This window comes from Camelus dromedarius, chromosome 26 (genome assembly GCF_036321535.1).
Source record: "Camelus dromedarius isolate mCamDro1 chromosome 26, mCamDro1.pat, whole genome shotgun sequence".
NCBI lineage: Eukaryota > Metazoa > Chordata > Mammalia > Artiodactyla > Camelidae > Camelus > Camelus dromedarius.
In genome coordinates, this window is record NC_087461.1 from 5544910 (window position 1) to 5561147 (window position 16238).

At 35.7% G+C, this 16238-nt stretch overlaps 2 protein-coding genes across 4 annotated transcripts in view; both read right to left on the reverse strand.

The window, feature by feature from the left end:
* Positions 1–558, reverse strand: part of ECHDC3 (enoyl-CoA hydratase domain containing 3) — a 19478-nt gene extending 18920 nt beyond the window's left edge. The window contains exon 1 of the mRNA XM_064479326.1: positions 473–558. Within this exon, the coding sequence (XP_064335396.1) occupies positions 473–480 (8 nt within the window). The 5' untranslated portion in view covers positions 481–558. The remainder of the gene's footprint in view (positions 1–472) is intronic.
* Positions 484–12933, reverse strand: LOC105093578 (ankyrin repeat domain-containing protein 26-like). 3 transcript variants are annotated; one of them, XM_064479329.1, is made up of 8 exons: positions 12717–12933; positions 10838–11577; positions 8589–8743; positions 5496–5529; positions 5074–5215; positions 2708–2921; positions 1394–1571; positions 484–610 (listed from the first exon to the last, which is right to left on the reverse strand). In XM_064479329.1, the coding sequence occupies exons 3-8, from the start codon at positions 8687–8689 to the stop codon at positions 596–598; spliced, it is 684 nt and encodes a 227-aa protein (XP_064335399.1). In that variant the 5' UTR covers positions 8690–8743; positions 10838–11577; positions 12717–12933; the 3' UTR covers positions 484–595. The 3 variants fall into 3 exon arrangements, with proteins under 3 accessions (XP_064335399.1, XP_064335398.1, XP_064335397.1); XM_064479328.1 differs by lacking the exon at positions 10838–11577; XM_064479327.1 differs by lacking the exons at positions 10838–11577; positions 12717–12933 and having other exon boundaries at positions 8589–9746.
* Between the last annotated feature and the right edge of the window lie 3305 nt (positions 12934–16238).

Sequence of the window (16238 nt, forward strand, 5' to 3'; positions counted from 1 at the left end):
TCCCTCTGGTAAGCCCCTGTGCAGGGCTGAGCGGCTCTAAAGCCCTGGGTCTTTTTTTTTTTTTTTTAATTGAGGTGTAATTGATGCTTTTTCTCCTTACCATCAGTGGAAATGATAAAGTAACCTCTCTATTCATCTATCAAGGGAGTGAGATCACTGCCAGAAACTAGAATGCCTGCTGTTACTAGCAACAGTTTTGAGATTATGGAAAGTTCATCAATTCCTATGGAAAATATTAACAGCCTCTCCTTGGATGAGGCCACTGTGAATGTCACTACGTCACTGTTGCAGGCAAATGGATTTGAATTCAAAATATTACTTTATCCAATGGACCAGAAATGAAACCCCCAGAAAAAAATATATACATATATAGGCTTTAAAAACCCTCTATACTTTCTGTACATACAGTATTGGTTTTTAAAATACGTAAATATACAAATTCATACACACACATTTGAAAATGACTAAATACCTCAGCATTCATTTTCTTATTAGCCTTTTCTGCCTCCTTTTGTTGGGAAAGATGATGGGCCAGGATTTCGTCTTGTATTACTCTGGCATTCTGCTTTTGAGAAAGTTGCCTCTGAGCATCATTTCACTCTTCTAAAACCTGGAGACATATTTCGTTAGGTTTCGGGTTTTATGACATAAAAAATTTCAAAAAAAGCTTAGAAGGAGAATCTTTAAAAAAATTTTTTTAAACTGTTAAAAAGAAGTAGCCTTTTTAATAAGCACAGGGATTTTTAATGCACATAAATAACTCAAATTCTAATATAAATGACAGCTAAATTTATTACAGAGCAAAAACACAAGGGATGTAGTATCGTGAAAGAAAAACTTTTTTTAACATTTTTTTAATTGAGTTATAGTCATTTTACAATGTTGTGTCAAATTCCAGTGTAGAGCACAGTCTTTCAGTTATACATGAACATACATATAATCATTGTCACATTTTTTTTTTGCTGTGAGCTACCACAAGATCTTGTATATATTTCCCTGTGCCATACAGCATTAATCTTGTTTAGCTATTCTGCATATGCCTGTCAGTATCTACAAATTTTGAAATCCCAGTGAAAGAAAATTTCTTTATAAGGCATTTGAATTAAGACTGTTACTTTGTTGAATGGACCAAAACCATCAATCCTTATGTTAATGATTAAGCTCAATTTACCTTCCATTCCTTCATTCAGAAAAGACACAGAGCATCTACTAGATGCCAAGAACACCAAGAAATTAGTAAGTTAAGCTCTAAATGTCATAGTTCATATTTAGGATGAGATAATTTTTTTTATTTGTTTTAAATGAAAATATAGATTAATTCAAAGGCATATTATAAATAATATTGATGAAACAGCATTAGAGATAATGAAAACTTCACCTAAGACTAATTTACCTGATTTGGTTTATTCTTTATGCTCTTCAGTTCAAACTCCAGTGCTCGGACAGTGCTTTCAAGTTGCTGTTTCCGGTAAACTTGTTCATTGTATTGTTTCTCTTTTCTTTTTAAATCTTCCTTAATTTTTTCATATAATATGTAAGCATTTTTCTTTGTTTCTTGTTTTAATGTGAATCTGCAGTGAAATATGCTTATCTTAAAATTTATTTTGTTAGAAAATAAAAAGTTCATTTTATGATCTGGTTCTTCACATGCCGATTTATTACCCTAATGGAATTTCTATGTTCTCAATTTTTTTTTTCATTTCCAAGTCTCACATTTTAAATTCCTCACTTCAGTCTCTTCATAAAGATATATATATTTGAAAAGTAGCAATGAAGAGACATAATGTTACTGAGTTTCAGTCAAGAGTAACTCTGGTGATAGTGGAGGAAAGAAATTTTGCAATTATTCAGTAAGGTTTGAGTTGAAAATTACCATTTTTTTCCCCACATAGTCATAAATTACTCCTTCATTAGGACAGAGAATTTAGTTACTAATTAAAAGAGAAGTTGCTGTTTAGAAACAAGTTTGTAAGTTCATGAGAAATAAAATTTCAACTTCATGAAGTATTACAGGGACTCCTACATGATCTCCAGCGGAAGGTAACATCCGCAGGCGTCTTTTCCAGCACACAGACCCACTAATTAGCATAATCCAAGGCGAGGCTGGGGAGTCTACTCCCTGATGCCCTACACTTTATGTTTCTTCTTTTGCAACACTTTGAACTTACCTTGTTGATTATTAGTAAATCATTTTTAAATCCCTTTTGGAACAAGGCAGGATCCATAGTAAGTAATTACACAATAAAGAGTAATCCGTGCTTTCAGCATAGACCTTTGAACTGACCTTATCTCCGCATGAGAGAGATGCTGAAGAAACTAACCAGCAATCACTTTCCACTTTACTTTTTATTCATCCATTCATATGTTAAGAATAAAACTGCATAATTTTTTTTTTTAAGTTTCTGCCTTGAGAAAAATGGTCATTTCATAATTCTGCAAGTGGGAATGTAAAGTAATATATAAACTTCCTGGAGGATAATTGAGAGATAAGGATCAAAGATCTTTTTTTAAAGAAATATAGAATGAGAATATGTGTGTATATATAGCTGTATTATTTCCAAGAGTCTCATATTCCACAATATTAATGAAATTTTCTCCTCTGTAAAATCCCAAAAGGTCAGTTAGCAATGATAAAACTTCTCCTACGTATCTACGGTATTAAATATAAAGAGTTCAAATATTTCTTTAAAACCAAGAAATTTAGTACCTCACATTGCAGATCTCTTGTTCCCACGCCACATTTTGATGTTCCAACTGTGAATTCGTTTCTCTCGTTTCCAACAGTTCTTTTTGTAGCCTGTTAACCTTATTTTCCATGTTTTTAAGTCTTCCTCTAAGTAATTCATAGTCAGCTTCTTTATGTTCTATTAATCTTCTGAATGAATGAACTGCATTCTGAATTTTGAATAACCTAACAGAATCTGCATTAGGAAGAAAGCAAAAATAGAAATATAATGTATGAGTAATTTTTGTGTATAAAGGACTGTGCATTTCGCATTCACTCATCCATACATTGAACAGATGGTACTGAGCATCTATTCCGTGGAAGACATTCTTCTAAGCTCTGCAGATATTAAAAGAATGACAAAGTAATACTATGAACATTATGCAAATAAATTTGACAATTCAGATGAAGTGGGTAAATTCCTCGAAAGAGAGAAATTACAAAAGCTCAATTAAGAAAGAACAAATAAGCTAAAAAGCCCTGTATCTTAAACACCAAAACGAAAGTCCTATTTAAAGACCTCACCACAAAGACAATTCCAGTCCCAATGGTTACACTGGTGAATTCTACCCAATTATTTTAGGAAAATTTAATACCAATTCTACACAAATTCTCCTCAAAAAATGAAGAGGAAGAAGTATGTCCTCATTCTATAAAACTAGCATTAACCTGAACCCAAAACCAGACAAAGATATTACAAGAAAGAAAACTAATGTCATGAAAATGGAGGTAAAAATTCTAAACAAAACGTTAGCAAATTAAATCCAACAATACAGGATAATTCGTCACGACCAAGTGGGGTGTATCCCAAGAGTGCAGGGCTGTTTTAACACGTAAAAATCAATGTTATTCATCATATTAACAAACTAAAAAAGAAACACCATATGATCATGTCAGTGGATAAAAAGAGGCACTTCCCAAATCTCAACATCTATTCCTGATAAAAACTTCCGGCAAACTAGGAACCAAGGGAACATCTTCACTATGGCAAAGATCTGTGCTAACCCTACAGCTGACACCATATGCAATGGTGGAAAACGGAATGCTTTTCCCAGAAGGTGAGGAACCGGACAGGAATGGCTTCTCTTACTCCTTCTATTCAGCACTGTACTGGAGCCAGTGCAATCAGGCAAAGTAAAGAACCAAAAGACATCTAGATGGGAAATGAAGAGGTAAAACTATCTGCTAATCAGCGGGGAATATGATTACATGGTGCAAGTCAGCTAACTCCAACCCGTGGGCAGGGTTGCTTGCTTTGGTAAATAAAGTTTTACTGAAATACAGCCACGTCCATTAACTTGTGTATTGTCTATGGCTACTCTTGTTGCAACAGTGACAGAGCTGATTAGCTGTGACAGAGAATGTATTTATTGGCTGCAAGTCTTAAATGTGAACTATCTTTAGTAAGACAGTAGTTTAAAGAAGAAAAAGCTTGACCACCTTTGGTTACATAGAAAATCTGAGAGAATCCATAAAAAGGCTACTAGAACTAATCAGTGGCTTCAGTCAGGTTGGAGGGCACAGAGTCAGTATACAGAAATCAACTGTATTTCTATCATCAGAAACTAAAATTTAAATTATATTATTTTAAAACAAACAAATAAAAATATACTACTTACAACCGCACTGAAAAATAAGAAATACAGGTAAACTCATAAAAGACGGAAAGACCCAGACACTAAAAACTCTAAAATACTACTGAGAAAATCAAGGAAGAGCTATATAAACGGAGAAATAAACTTTGTTTGGGGTTAAAAATTCCATATTGTTAAGAGGTCAATTCTCCCCAAGTTAATCTACAGATTCAACATAATCTACATCTAATCTCCAGGACACAACAGACTCTTATTTTTTCACATTGACAAGCTGGTTCTAAAATTCATGTGGAAAGAAGGGTAATAAAAGGAAACAAGATGAAGCCAGAGGACTGTGGCCTTTAACCACGGAGCTGTGAGAAGCAGGAGCTGGATTTTAAGCAAGGGGGTAACAAAGATCTGAATTTTAAAAACTATCTAGTAATCATGGTTGCGGTGTAGACCAAGGTTCCAGGAGGTGGAACAGTGGAGAAGAAAGTCCTGAGGTGATTTCAGCATTCTAGGAGGGAAGTAGTGATACCCTGACCTTGGGTGAAGGCGTAGGAGCAGCAGAGTCAACAGAAAGCACAGGGAGAGGGAACGGTCACAGCCCCCGGCTGGCAGCGCACAACACGTCTGATTCTGCTTTAACACAAAGCAGGTTTCTGAGACGCAGTGGACTGTAACGTAGCCGCGCTCCCTGGGCCAGTACTAGGTGTGCACACGTTACCACGAGATACTTAAAAAGGCTGTGTAGTCATACGGGGGTCCTACCTTTACTCTCCAGGCCAAGTCGTTCGATTAGCCTCAGGATGTTCTTACAGTTAGGGTAAAGCGACTCGCAGTCCTCGGAAGCCGTTTCCGGTGACAGAGTTAAGTCATCGAGGCCATCCACAGAATTCACCTGCTCTGTGACCTACAGATAAATAATGCTATTTCACAGTGTCTCCAACGTAGTTATAAAATATGCTCAGTGTACTGAAGTGATAAATATCCATCTTTTTATGAGAGCAAAAACACAGACACTTCTTCAAAGAACCGATTTTTGTCAAAAGGCTAACTTTATCAATAGTGTTTCTAAATTACTTTTAAGTAAATGTCTACAACAAAGGAGAATTTTCTGTTTTTCCACTCTATCTTTTATAAGTTATTTTTTACTACAGGATAATATTTTTATAATTAATATTTTACTATACCTTGTCCCTCTTAGTAGACGTTTTCTTTGAAGACCTAAGGAAAAAAAAAGCAATTCATTTCAGCCAAATACTAAATATTGAAAATACAAGAAATATGTAAACCTATTATTTTTTATATAAAATCTTTGCATTAATAATTAATTTTCAATAAAAGGTATTAAACAAAAAATGGAAACAGTAACATGAAAGGACAAAGAAAGTATACCAATTATATTATTAACAAAGTATTAAATTTAGATCAAGCAGACAAGCAAAGGAAAAGGAAAAATATAACATTACCTGCATTATTTGATAGGAAAAAATATACCAGGATTTTCTCGTTGTCATTTTCAATAAAAACTGGCTTTTATGGCACTAAAACCTATTTGGAAAGTACTACTTAAGTCCTTATATGAAAGGAACCCTTTTCCAATAACCATGATATTAGCTTTTTCAAGGGCTGAGTATGCAACTGCTGTGCATTACTATCAGCACTTTACATGTCTTAAAGACATTTTAATCCTCACAACAATCCTGGGAGGTAGGTAATACATTAGGTACTTTACCCAGGAAGAAAATGAGGCACAGGAAGGCAAAGTCACTTGCCGAAGCCCCTATGTCTGCCCAGAATTCCAACCCAGGCAATCTGGCTTCAATACCTGCATTTCACAATATGCTAAGAAAGTACTATTTAAGTATTTTTAACTAATATAGTAAATGAATCTCTATTATTATTCTATGTCTAGGTATAATTATAAATAATAATTTCTGGGGCATATATCCAGAAGGAACCCTACTTCAAAATGACACCTGCACCCCAATGTTCATAGCAGCACTATTTACAATAGTCAAGACATGGAAACAGCCTAAATGTCCATCGACAGGTGACTGGATAAAGAAGATGTGGTATATTTATACAACGGAATACTATTCAGCCATAAAAACTGACAATATAACACCATATGCAGCAACATGGATGTTCCTGGAGAATGTCATTCTGAGTGAAGTAAGCCAGAAAGAGAAAGAAAAAACCATATGAGATCACTCATATGTGGAATCTAAAAACAAAAAAAAGCAAAACATAAATACAAAACAGAAACAGACTTATAGACATAGAATACAAACTTGTGGTTGCCAAGGGGATGGGGGAGTGGGAAGGGACAGACTGGGACTTCAAAATGTAGAACAGATAAACAAGATTATACTGTAGAGCACAGGGAAATATATACAAGATCTTATGGTAGCTCACAGCGAAAAAAAAAAGTGACAATGAATATATGTATGTTCATGTATAACTGAAAAATTGTGCTCTACACTGGAATTTGACACAACATTGTAAAATGACTATAACTCAATAAAAAATGTTAAAATAATAATAATTTCTGAATCTTAACACCTATTTTTTAAAAATAAAAAGACTTAAGACCTAGGCAATACTGGAAATCTACTTTCAGTAAAGATTTGCTTTTGCTAAAGAAATTAATCAGTGGCATTCATTGTCCATTCAGCTGTTTGTTCATGCATTTGACATGTCCTTATGGAGCAAACAAAACATGTTAAGACACTTTTGGTACAGGAATAATGGCTTCTGTAATTTAGAACTTAGTAATCCAAAAGTAATCATTTGTGATAGATTGTTAACAGTTTATTATTCTATTGTATATAAACAAAATCTTCCCCTTCTTCCTAGAATCTAAACAAATATTAAGTTAATATAATCTGATAGTTTACAATAGCATACAAAACCATAGCCACCCATGATGATACTGTCAAAGACACTATAATATCTAGAATCATCAAGGAATGATTAAACCCTATTCAGTATGGCCTAAGTGTTTGTATAGTTATTATGAGCATACAATTTAAAAAAATCTATGTACAATGGTGTAACTTTAAAGTCATTATCTGCATATTCAATTGTGTAAGAATATTACGCTTCAGAACCAATGAATAAGCCCTTACAACAAAACCATACATGAATAGAAGTTTACTACAATATTTTAAAGATAATGTAATACAATTAATACACTTTCTAATATCGGAAATGCAAACAAGATGAAATTGAAAAACATGTCTTCTATGGAATCACATCCAACAGCATACAGACGTGCTCTACAAACTACCATCTTATCATTAAGAAAAGAAAGGGAACCCCCACGAGCCCCACGTTCCCCTTCAGTTATCGCCCAGTCCTCTCCTGCCTTCCCAGGGAATGTTCTCTAAGGGGCTGTTCACACTGATTCACTGCAGCCCGGCTTCCATGGAGACGTATTATTGAAACTACTTCTGGTCAAAGGCACTTGTCCTCATCTTAGCCTTTCGGCAGAGTTCCTCCCACACAGCTGAGAATCCTCTTGCCTTGGCCTTTGCACATATGCTGCTGTTCTATTTCCAGAGAAGGTAATCACTGCTAATACGTCTTCACCTACAAATAAAGAATTTGCAGATCTTCCCTGCCACCACCTTGATCTCCTTCACTTAAACGGCTGTTGTCATTCATGGGTAGCAGACCACCAGCTAGTTAGGCAGTCTTCTCAAATACATGTGAAGTCACAGATGCTTTTAACGTCCGTTTTCCACTTTCATTTTCTTTACTTCCTTCATATGCAAGCCAGGACAGCTACTTTAAAACAATCCATTAAAAAGCCAATTTTTAAAAATAATTCTACTGATAAATTGAAAAAAAAACAATTTTTGTAAAATTCCAAATCTTACCCATCTTCAGTCATTTAATTCACAAAGTGGTTATCAAGTGCCAACCATAGGCAAGGAAACACAAACTCTTGCTTCAAAGACAGATATACAATTATGATACAATGTGATACGCAAGAGCTGACATATGGAAAGTAGTAAGTGAGTATGAGGAAGGCTTTACAGAAGAGGGGAAATAAACAGGAGGTCATGAGCAAAACAGGAGGTCAGGAGGAAATTATTCTACTTAAGAGACGAGAATGTGAGCACAAAGATTAGGCACATGGCATCTAGGTGTGTCCTCGGAACCTGGAAGAGTGCAAAATACATGGAAGCAAGTAGAGAGATGAGTCTGGGAAGAAATTCTCAACAATATCTAGGAAAATAATAATTACCTACTGTTGAATACTGATCTAGGCTTACCTATCAGAATTTCCTTTCTGCAGAGCAGGAAACTGCTGGTCATCAGTTTTTCCCCTCTTCCTCTGCTGAGTTAGTCCTTTATAACAGTTGCCATCACACATGGTTTCTGATCCTTTCAGTTCACTACTTTTGTTCCTGTTCTCTTCTACTTCAACCTTCAGTGAAAGTTTGATACAAAGGGTAATTATTACTTTATTCATGGTAAAGACTTTTTTGCTCACTTTATCATTTGACTCAGAGTTTGCCCTGATTTCAATTGATTAAAATATTTTTGTGCTTATTTTAATTTTATCATTTCAAGTCATTGAAATGTTTGTAAATTCTGCTTCTTTCTGTTTGAGGAAAAGAAACAGAATTTCCAAAATTTAAAAAAGGACTTTCTGAATGTTGTGCTGTTACATCCACTCTTCCCCACGTGAATGGCAGAGACAGAGAAATAAAAAGACAAAGGCATAAAATTTGTCCTCTTCTGTCTTTACCACCTAGATTTTGTATTAAACAGCCAGATTTAGAAGATGTCACACCTTGGTGCTTCAGTAACAGAAAGGAAACATTCTTCTCTCTGTGCTAAAGCTATCCTTCCCCCACTACTTTTTATAATTCTTGTTTCACTTGGATCCTGGGGTATCAAAAAAGTGGTGTTCAATAAAACATATAAACCCAAGTTTACTGAAAGGAGCAGAGTGAAACTGATGAATTGCCAGTTAGTGTGGAATTCTGCAAAAGGAATAATGCTCCCCAATTTCACATTCAATAACCACGACCATTTTATAGCTAGACAGCATAGGAGTAATGAGTGATCTACCTTAGCCCCACTGTCTACTGATAATGGGAACACAACCAAGAAAGGTTAAGTGATTTGTCCAAAGCCCCTAAAGCAGCAATCTCCAGCATTTCACGGTGTCAAAAGAGATGATACACTTCTGTAACACTGAATCTAATACGCTACCAAATAAATTCATCAAATTGATCAGATAAGTTAAAAGTGTGACTTTGGCAAAGTTGGGGACAGGGCTCATCTCATTTTTCTATTAAAGGAGAACACCTTCAGATTTCTGTCTATCTTTCACACTCTTTGCACCTCACACAAAAGCACAAACACATTTTAAAAATCTATTACTAGAAGTAAAAAAAACCCATCCAGTGCATCTCAAAATTCAAGTTTTCTCCTTTGGAGATAAATACTGAATTTTTTTTGCTGAGGGTTCATACTACCTGTATGATAAAATCATACATGTCAAAACTTAGTACATTATATTAAATAATATAAAGTAAGGGTCTGACTCAACAGAAACACCCAAGAGTGGTGATTCAGGAAGATGTGGGAGTGGGAGCACATGTATTTGTTCTTAAGAATATCTCAAAGTGGCCATGATGGAATTCTGAGTGCCCAGTGATCAGTGAGACAGATAAGCCCGCACTCACTAACGCACAATACACAGCTCAGCTTAGTGGGAGTGTGTGCTTATATCCCTTCTCTCAGTCACTGCTTCCTTCCCATTCTATGGAAGTGCAACTTATATTTAAGCCAATAGATTAAAACAAAAGAAAACAAAACAAAACCCTTGATCTTACTGTATTTCCTAAGCCATTTCACTCGCGTTTATTCCGGCTCAGAAGGTCACGTGGCACACAGCTGAATTACTTTCCCACTTCATACGGAAGACTGGCACAGAGACTTAGGTTGATTAAGGAACAAAACCCAGGAAAACACTTCCCTGAGTTCCTGTTACTTAGATGGCAGAAATAGTCTGTTTCTACACGATTACATATTTAGATGACCCCGTTTTATACATAAGCTATTTTCATAAGTGGAAAATCAGATCAGATATGGATCAGAATGGAAGAGATTACTGATAAAGAGAAAAACCAGAGTAGCAGCAAAGAAACTTCTACCTTTTTTTGAAGCTGAATTTTCTTTCTCCAAAGCCAGGAATTCTACTTGTAACATGTCTACCTCATTCTTAAACCTTTGCATATCTTCGTGTAACTCTTTTAGATACTTTGGATGTTCTGTTACCATTTGACGGCGAAGAACTCACATCTCCTAATTCGGGGTCCATGATTTTAGAGTTACTAGCACCGCAGATATCTGCAAGCAATGGCTTCTGGAGCTGGTCTTGTATTGGTTTGGCTTTCTTATAAGTATTTGAAACAGCAGACATAGCGTGGCTTTTTATCTGAATCGTGTGTTTCATCTCACCAGGGCAGGAAGGCCACAAGCCAGAAAGGCTTTCTGGGTCACTTACCTGAGATGCGTGCCCAGTGTCTGATTTCCAGGGAGCACTCTGGTTCCTTTTTTGTTTTCTTTTTGTATCAAATTCTTGGTCTTCTTTACTTTAAATGGAACTCGGTTCCTTACTTCATTTGCTCTATCAGTATAAAAACCCTCCTCATTTTTGTTAAAAACATGTTCAGTGTCCAGTTTATCATTTTCACTTAACTTATTTTCATTTAAAGAAAGTTTTGGAGATGACTGGCAGCCATACTTTCTTGACTCAGACTTGGAATAAGATGGAAAAACACTTTCAAGACTGGGCTCTTCGTGTTGAGGGAACGCCTGGAATCCTACAGAGACAGAGGCTCCAGGTGCATCTTTTTCTTCAGAATCAAATATATTATTTGTCACATTGGAAGGTAGTTCCTTTAAGTCACCATGTAGTTCAGAGTTGTCATGTAGTGACACTACCTTACAATGAACAGTAATTTTGCATTTTTCACGGGTTTTACTGATTTTCTGATTTAACTTCTTTGTGATAAACTTTATATTATTTTTCCAGTCTAATTTGCCTTCTTTGACCCACGTGTCCTCATGCTTCTCCACACAAGAATGTTTTGAAGATACAGGTATGTCCTTTCTGTCATGTTCCTTATTCATTCCTGGTTCTCCAGGCATTTTTTGCAGATGCACAAGTGAAAGATTACTCTGCCTGATTTGATCTTCAGATTTCTTTTCTTTCACAGTACATGCTTGTAAAACACATTTATCCTTAAGTAGTCAAGTACGGGTAAGTAAAAATTAGAAAGTAATTAAAATTTAACAAACTTCTTAATCTACGTTTGGCTACTCACAAACTAAGAAGTGAAAAATAACTTGCCTTAGCCTTGAAATAGGAGAAAAACAGGAACTCAGAAACCTAACTTTGTCACTGTTTGTTTCAACTAAACAATTCATACATGTTAAATCTACCAAGAATTAGAGATTAGGTTTTTAACATTACAAAGGCTTCCTCACTAAAAAATATTTCACCTCATACCCTAAATAGTGAGCCCCTCCAGTGCATGTAAAGATTTTTTAAAAGGACTAATAACTGGAGAATAGGCAAACTGTAAATTATTAGGTGCCAAAATCAATTGACATCAATCGGAAAGAGGAACAAATTCCTAAATTTTAATGCAAACGATATACTATGACAGTGATCTATCTCAATATGTATTCTCTGCATCCATCCAGTTATATCATACTCTAATATTCACTAGTGAGAGTGAATAAAAGAATTTTTAATAATATTTACTGATTTCCTATCCTGAAATGAAATAAATTAGAAAGTTTTTGTTCCCTAACAGCAAAGGTCCAATCCTGGAAGGTTTGATTCTCTTACTAGGCAGTTGGGTTGACTCTATGACCCCTATTCTCTCCCTGATTGTAGATTCTGAAATCAATTACATAGAGATCACAAAGACAGAAGAAATCTTTCATCTTGGCATCAATGACTTGCAATTTGAAACTGCAAATTTTGGACCACTGGGAATGACTGTTCCTTACATGAAACTAACTCGGTGGCCATCACTGCTATATTGCTTACAATTTCAACTACTTAATCACATGATTTAATATTTGATATCACCTTCTTTATCACGTGAGGAAGTTATAAAAATGGAAGAAGTAAACAATATTCAGGAAGGTTTTTTGCCTCAATTCCAAGGATAAAGTTTACTACAAATTATTATAGACCCTAACAATACTTTAAGCTTTATAACTAGATAAAATGCTATTAAAAACTAAATATTAAATAATTATTTATTGACTCTAAAAGTCTAGTTTGAAAGGCAATTTTTTTTGAACTATGTTATTAAAGCACAGAAAACAGTATTAAACCAGAAATTCAAATTTACAGTTTCACATACCTGTGAGAGGTTGTTTTCACTCCCATCACGTCTTTCTTGCTCTTCCTCAGATGCCCTTTGTAAGTCTAGGTCTGCTGAAAAATGAATATGCTACGTTAAAATTCACTACTTAGAACAGCTAGATGAAAGGCATCATCTTTATAAAAACAGATAAAAAGCATTTCATCAATTGGCTGTTTAAATTAAGCTTAATCTTTAGCTGGATATTTACCTCTTTAAGAAATACTTCTAATTATCTAAAACTTCAACAAAATATTTGGGAAATACTAGATGTTACCAGGTTAAAGGCATACAAACATCTCAAAGTTTCATTCACAAATTCATCCACCAGACCTGAGCAAAACAAAGAGAAACAAAACAAAATTTAAAACTACAGTAGAAATATACAAAGTCACGATAGACTCTATTCTCTACCTCCTAACAGTACCTTTTTAACAACATACCAAGCTTTAAGAGCAATGTTATTCATGGTTTCCAAAATTACAGTTACTTTTTATGCTTTTATCTTGCCTTAATCTGAAATGCTTCCCTCTACTGTTCTGACAAATTCCTTTTCCTCTTTTAAGACTCAGCTGCTCTGTGAAGTCCTCCTTGATTACAGGTGTCTTTCCACGGAGACACAGGGATCTCTTTCCTCGGAGCTACCTTGGTACTTCACAGATTTTTCTAGTGTATCTTCACCAGCTGAACTGTAAACTATTTCTTTACATGTCTATTCTCTTTGCTCCTATGCTGTAGAGGACAAACTCTTAAAAGTACCTTTGTATAAACAGTCTTTATTTATTTTACTCAATAATTACTTATTGAGTTCCTGCTTTAGCAGTAGGCACTGGAGTTTAAAGAAGAATGTGGATAAAAGGTGTCAGGGATGGCTTTTCTGGAGAATGCCTGAGTTGAGACTTCAACAGTGAGGTCAGCCAGCTTCCCAGAAATGCAGGGCAGGAAAGGAAGAGAGCACGCAAGGCTGGGAAGGAAGGGAGAGACGCACACGAGAGGGTCAATATTTGTGTGAAATACAGCAGGTGAGGAGGGCATCACCAGCAGCTCAGAACAGCAGAGCAAAGGACAGACAGAGGGCGCTAGAGATGGAGAGCCAGGCAGAAGTCAGACCACGAAAGCCTTACCTGTCCCTGTAAGGTGCCTGCACATTAATACGCTTTAAAGAGTGTTTCATGGTCATGTGTGCATTTGAGATAGATCACTCTACGTGCTGCGGGAGGGATGAATTTAAAGGGCATAAAAATAAGTGGAGGGAGACAAATTTGAAGGCATTAATGATGCAACAACAACAAAAAAAAGATGCAGGCTTGAACTTAGGGGATGTTTCCAGAAATATTTAGGATTTAAGATTATCAGGGCCCAGCACAGAATCTTTATTAAATAAATAAATGCATGACTACTGGGTCCCTGGAGAACTAGACTCTGCTTATTACTACATAAAAGGTATCAACTGAGAAGAGACATGATCTGCATGAACTATTTTCAGTTGCTTCTATTTCTCTTGTAGCTTTTCTGTTTCACATCTTCCAGTGTTGAGAGAGCTCATGTAGGTGTCTTAAGTCCTGCTTTCTGGATCTCCCAAGCTCATGAACAAACAAGAGCAAACAAGTCACTTGTTTGGTTAAAAAAAACTTTTGAGTTTATAGCTTGTAGTCACTACTGTAGGAGATAAATTAAGAATCTTTTGTAAATATGACATTAATTCTACAGGTAAGGAAAAAAAAGAAAATAAAACTACAGGAGTAGAAAAAATATTGTACAATTTATTACTACAGCTCTGATCGTATCACTGATTAAGGTACTAAATTAATTGGTATATATAGAACACATATTAGATGTGGTTAATCAACAGACTGGGTATCCTAGAAGAATTAGAATTGATATTCCATATATTATTTTTAAGTGATAAAGAACTCCTTAAAAACCAATATCCTTTTTGACCTATCAATCCATCAAAAATAATAAAAGAAGCTGATATACTATGTGGACGGTTAAGAAGGAGGTCCTGTGTAGCAAATTCCCAATGACTGCCACTACCGCTGGGAAAGCCACTTCTAAAATACAGAAAGTCAGAGAATATACTAGAAATATTTTGATATTTATTTGCAGAGGTGCTTTTTCAGTTTCACTGAATATAGCTGTAACTAATACTTACAAATTCAGAGCTAGATAAAAATAAAGCTAAGAAGCCGTACTTTGAGAAGGGAGTCTTTGGATGTCCACCTAGGTTTCCCAACCGGTCACAAAGCTCTAGACACCCTCCTCCTACCCGCTCCCAGGACTGTGCTGAATACTAGTCTGAGCGGACTCACTTTCTCCTAACCCTCTTTGCTGTTTAATACGCTGCTTTGGTCAGAGGATGAATGTAAATGTCATGCCAAAAGGTATTGTCTGGTTGTAGGTTGCATAAAAGGAGTAAACACAAAGGAGATCATGCCACAAAATGATTTCTGCAAAGTCAGAGTGTGGTGAAGCCACGCACAGGTGGACTATGGCTAGCTCTCTGTGCTGCTTTATTACCTTCTTTGCTGCTGCTGTTCTCTGGCAGCTGTGACTCACACAGGCCACGGAGCGCTGCATTTTCTGACAGAGACACAGCTCCAATATTCATCTGGTCTTTATCTACTGGGGCCGTCTGCCTCAGTTCTGTGGGTGCTGACTGGTCTGTGGTCACTGATTGTGATACCAGCGGACATTTATCGACTTTCAAATGCTGGGCTCTTTGACCAGCTGCATTATTGGGGCTCAAACTAGTAGAATCCCAGTCTGAAGGATCTGAAAACAAAGTTTCCACTTATTAGAATGTGAATCACAATACAAACTTGACTAACTTGTATGAATTCTCTTTCCAGAGCAGCAGCCCCACGTCCTCCTCTCCCCGCAAACACACTGCTCCTTCCCAGCTGGTTGTAGTTTACATGTCATTGCTGTTCACATAGGGAACCACTGTCTCTCTTTTTTCTACTTTTAATTCTCTAGTATTACTTATTTGGATTCACTCACACTCTCTATTAACAGTCAATATTCCGTAAGAACTTTATGAATAATCATGACTCTTCAACATATGAATTTTTTCATTAACAAAATGTATGTCTAATCAGCCATTTACTGGACGTTTAAATATGCATGACAGTATTGTGTCCTAGAGACATGGGCTTTAAGAAAACTTTTACTGAATGGTACTACTTTAATTACAATGAGACAGTCTTTCCTTAATGTACCAGTATCTTCAGAATTCTTTCCTTAAGGCTTGGATAAACATCATAAATTTATTTAAGAAAGGATAGCCTTTAGTGACTAACTTTTTCCATATACAAATAGGATAAGTCTAGGTACAAACTAGATCCAAAGAGCACAGGGTGCCACGAGACAGGAAATATGTAACAAAAATGTTTTCCTTTTTTTTTTAAAAGAATTAAGTTTTGTCAGATTTAAACTTTTCAAGACAAGTTAAAGAAAAAAAGGCAAGAAATGTAGAAGTGAACTTTAAAGCCCACTTCATCACAAGGGCCCCTTTATTAT

Excerpts from the sequence above, each read along its gene's own strand:
- LOC105093578 (XM_064479327.1), bottom strand. The coding sequence starts at position 8,788 with ATGAATAAAGTAATAATTACCCTTTGTATCAAACTTTCACTGAAGGTT. Across the intron at positions 5,530-8,588 it reads CAGAAAGGAAATTCTGATAG|GTCTTCAAAGAAAACGTCTA; the intron begins GTAAGCCTAGAT and ends TTTTTTCCTTAG. Across the intron at positions 2,922-5,073 it reads ACTTGGCCTGGAGAGTAAAG|ATTCTGTTAGGTTATTCAAA; the intron begins GTAGGACCCCCG and ends TTCCTAATGCAG.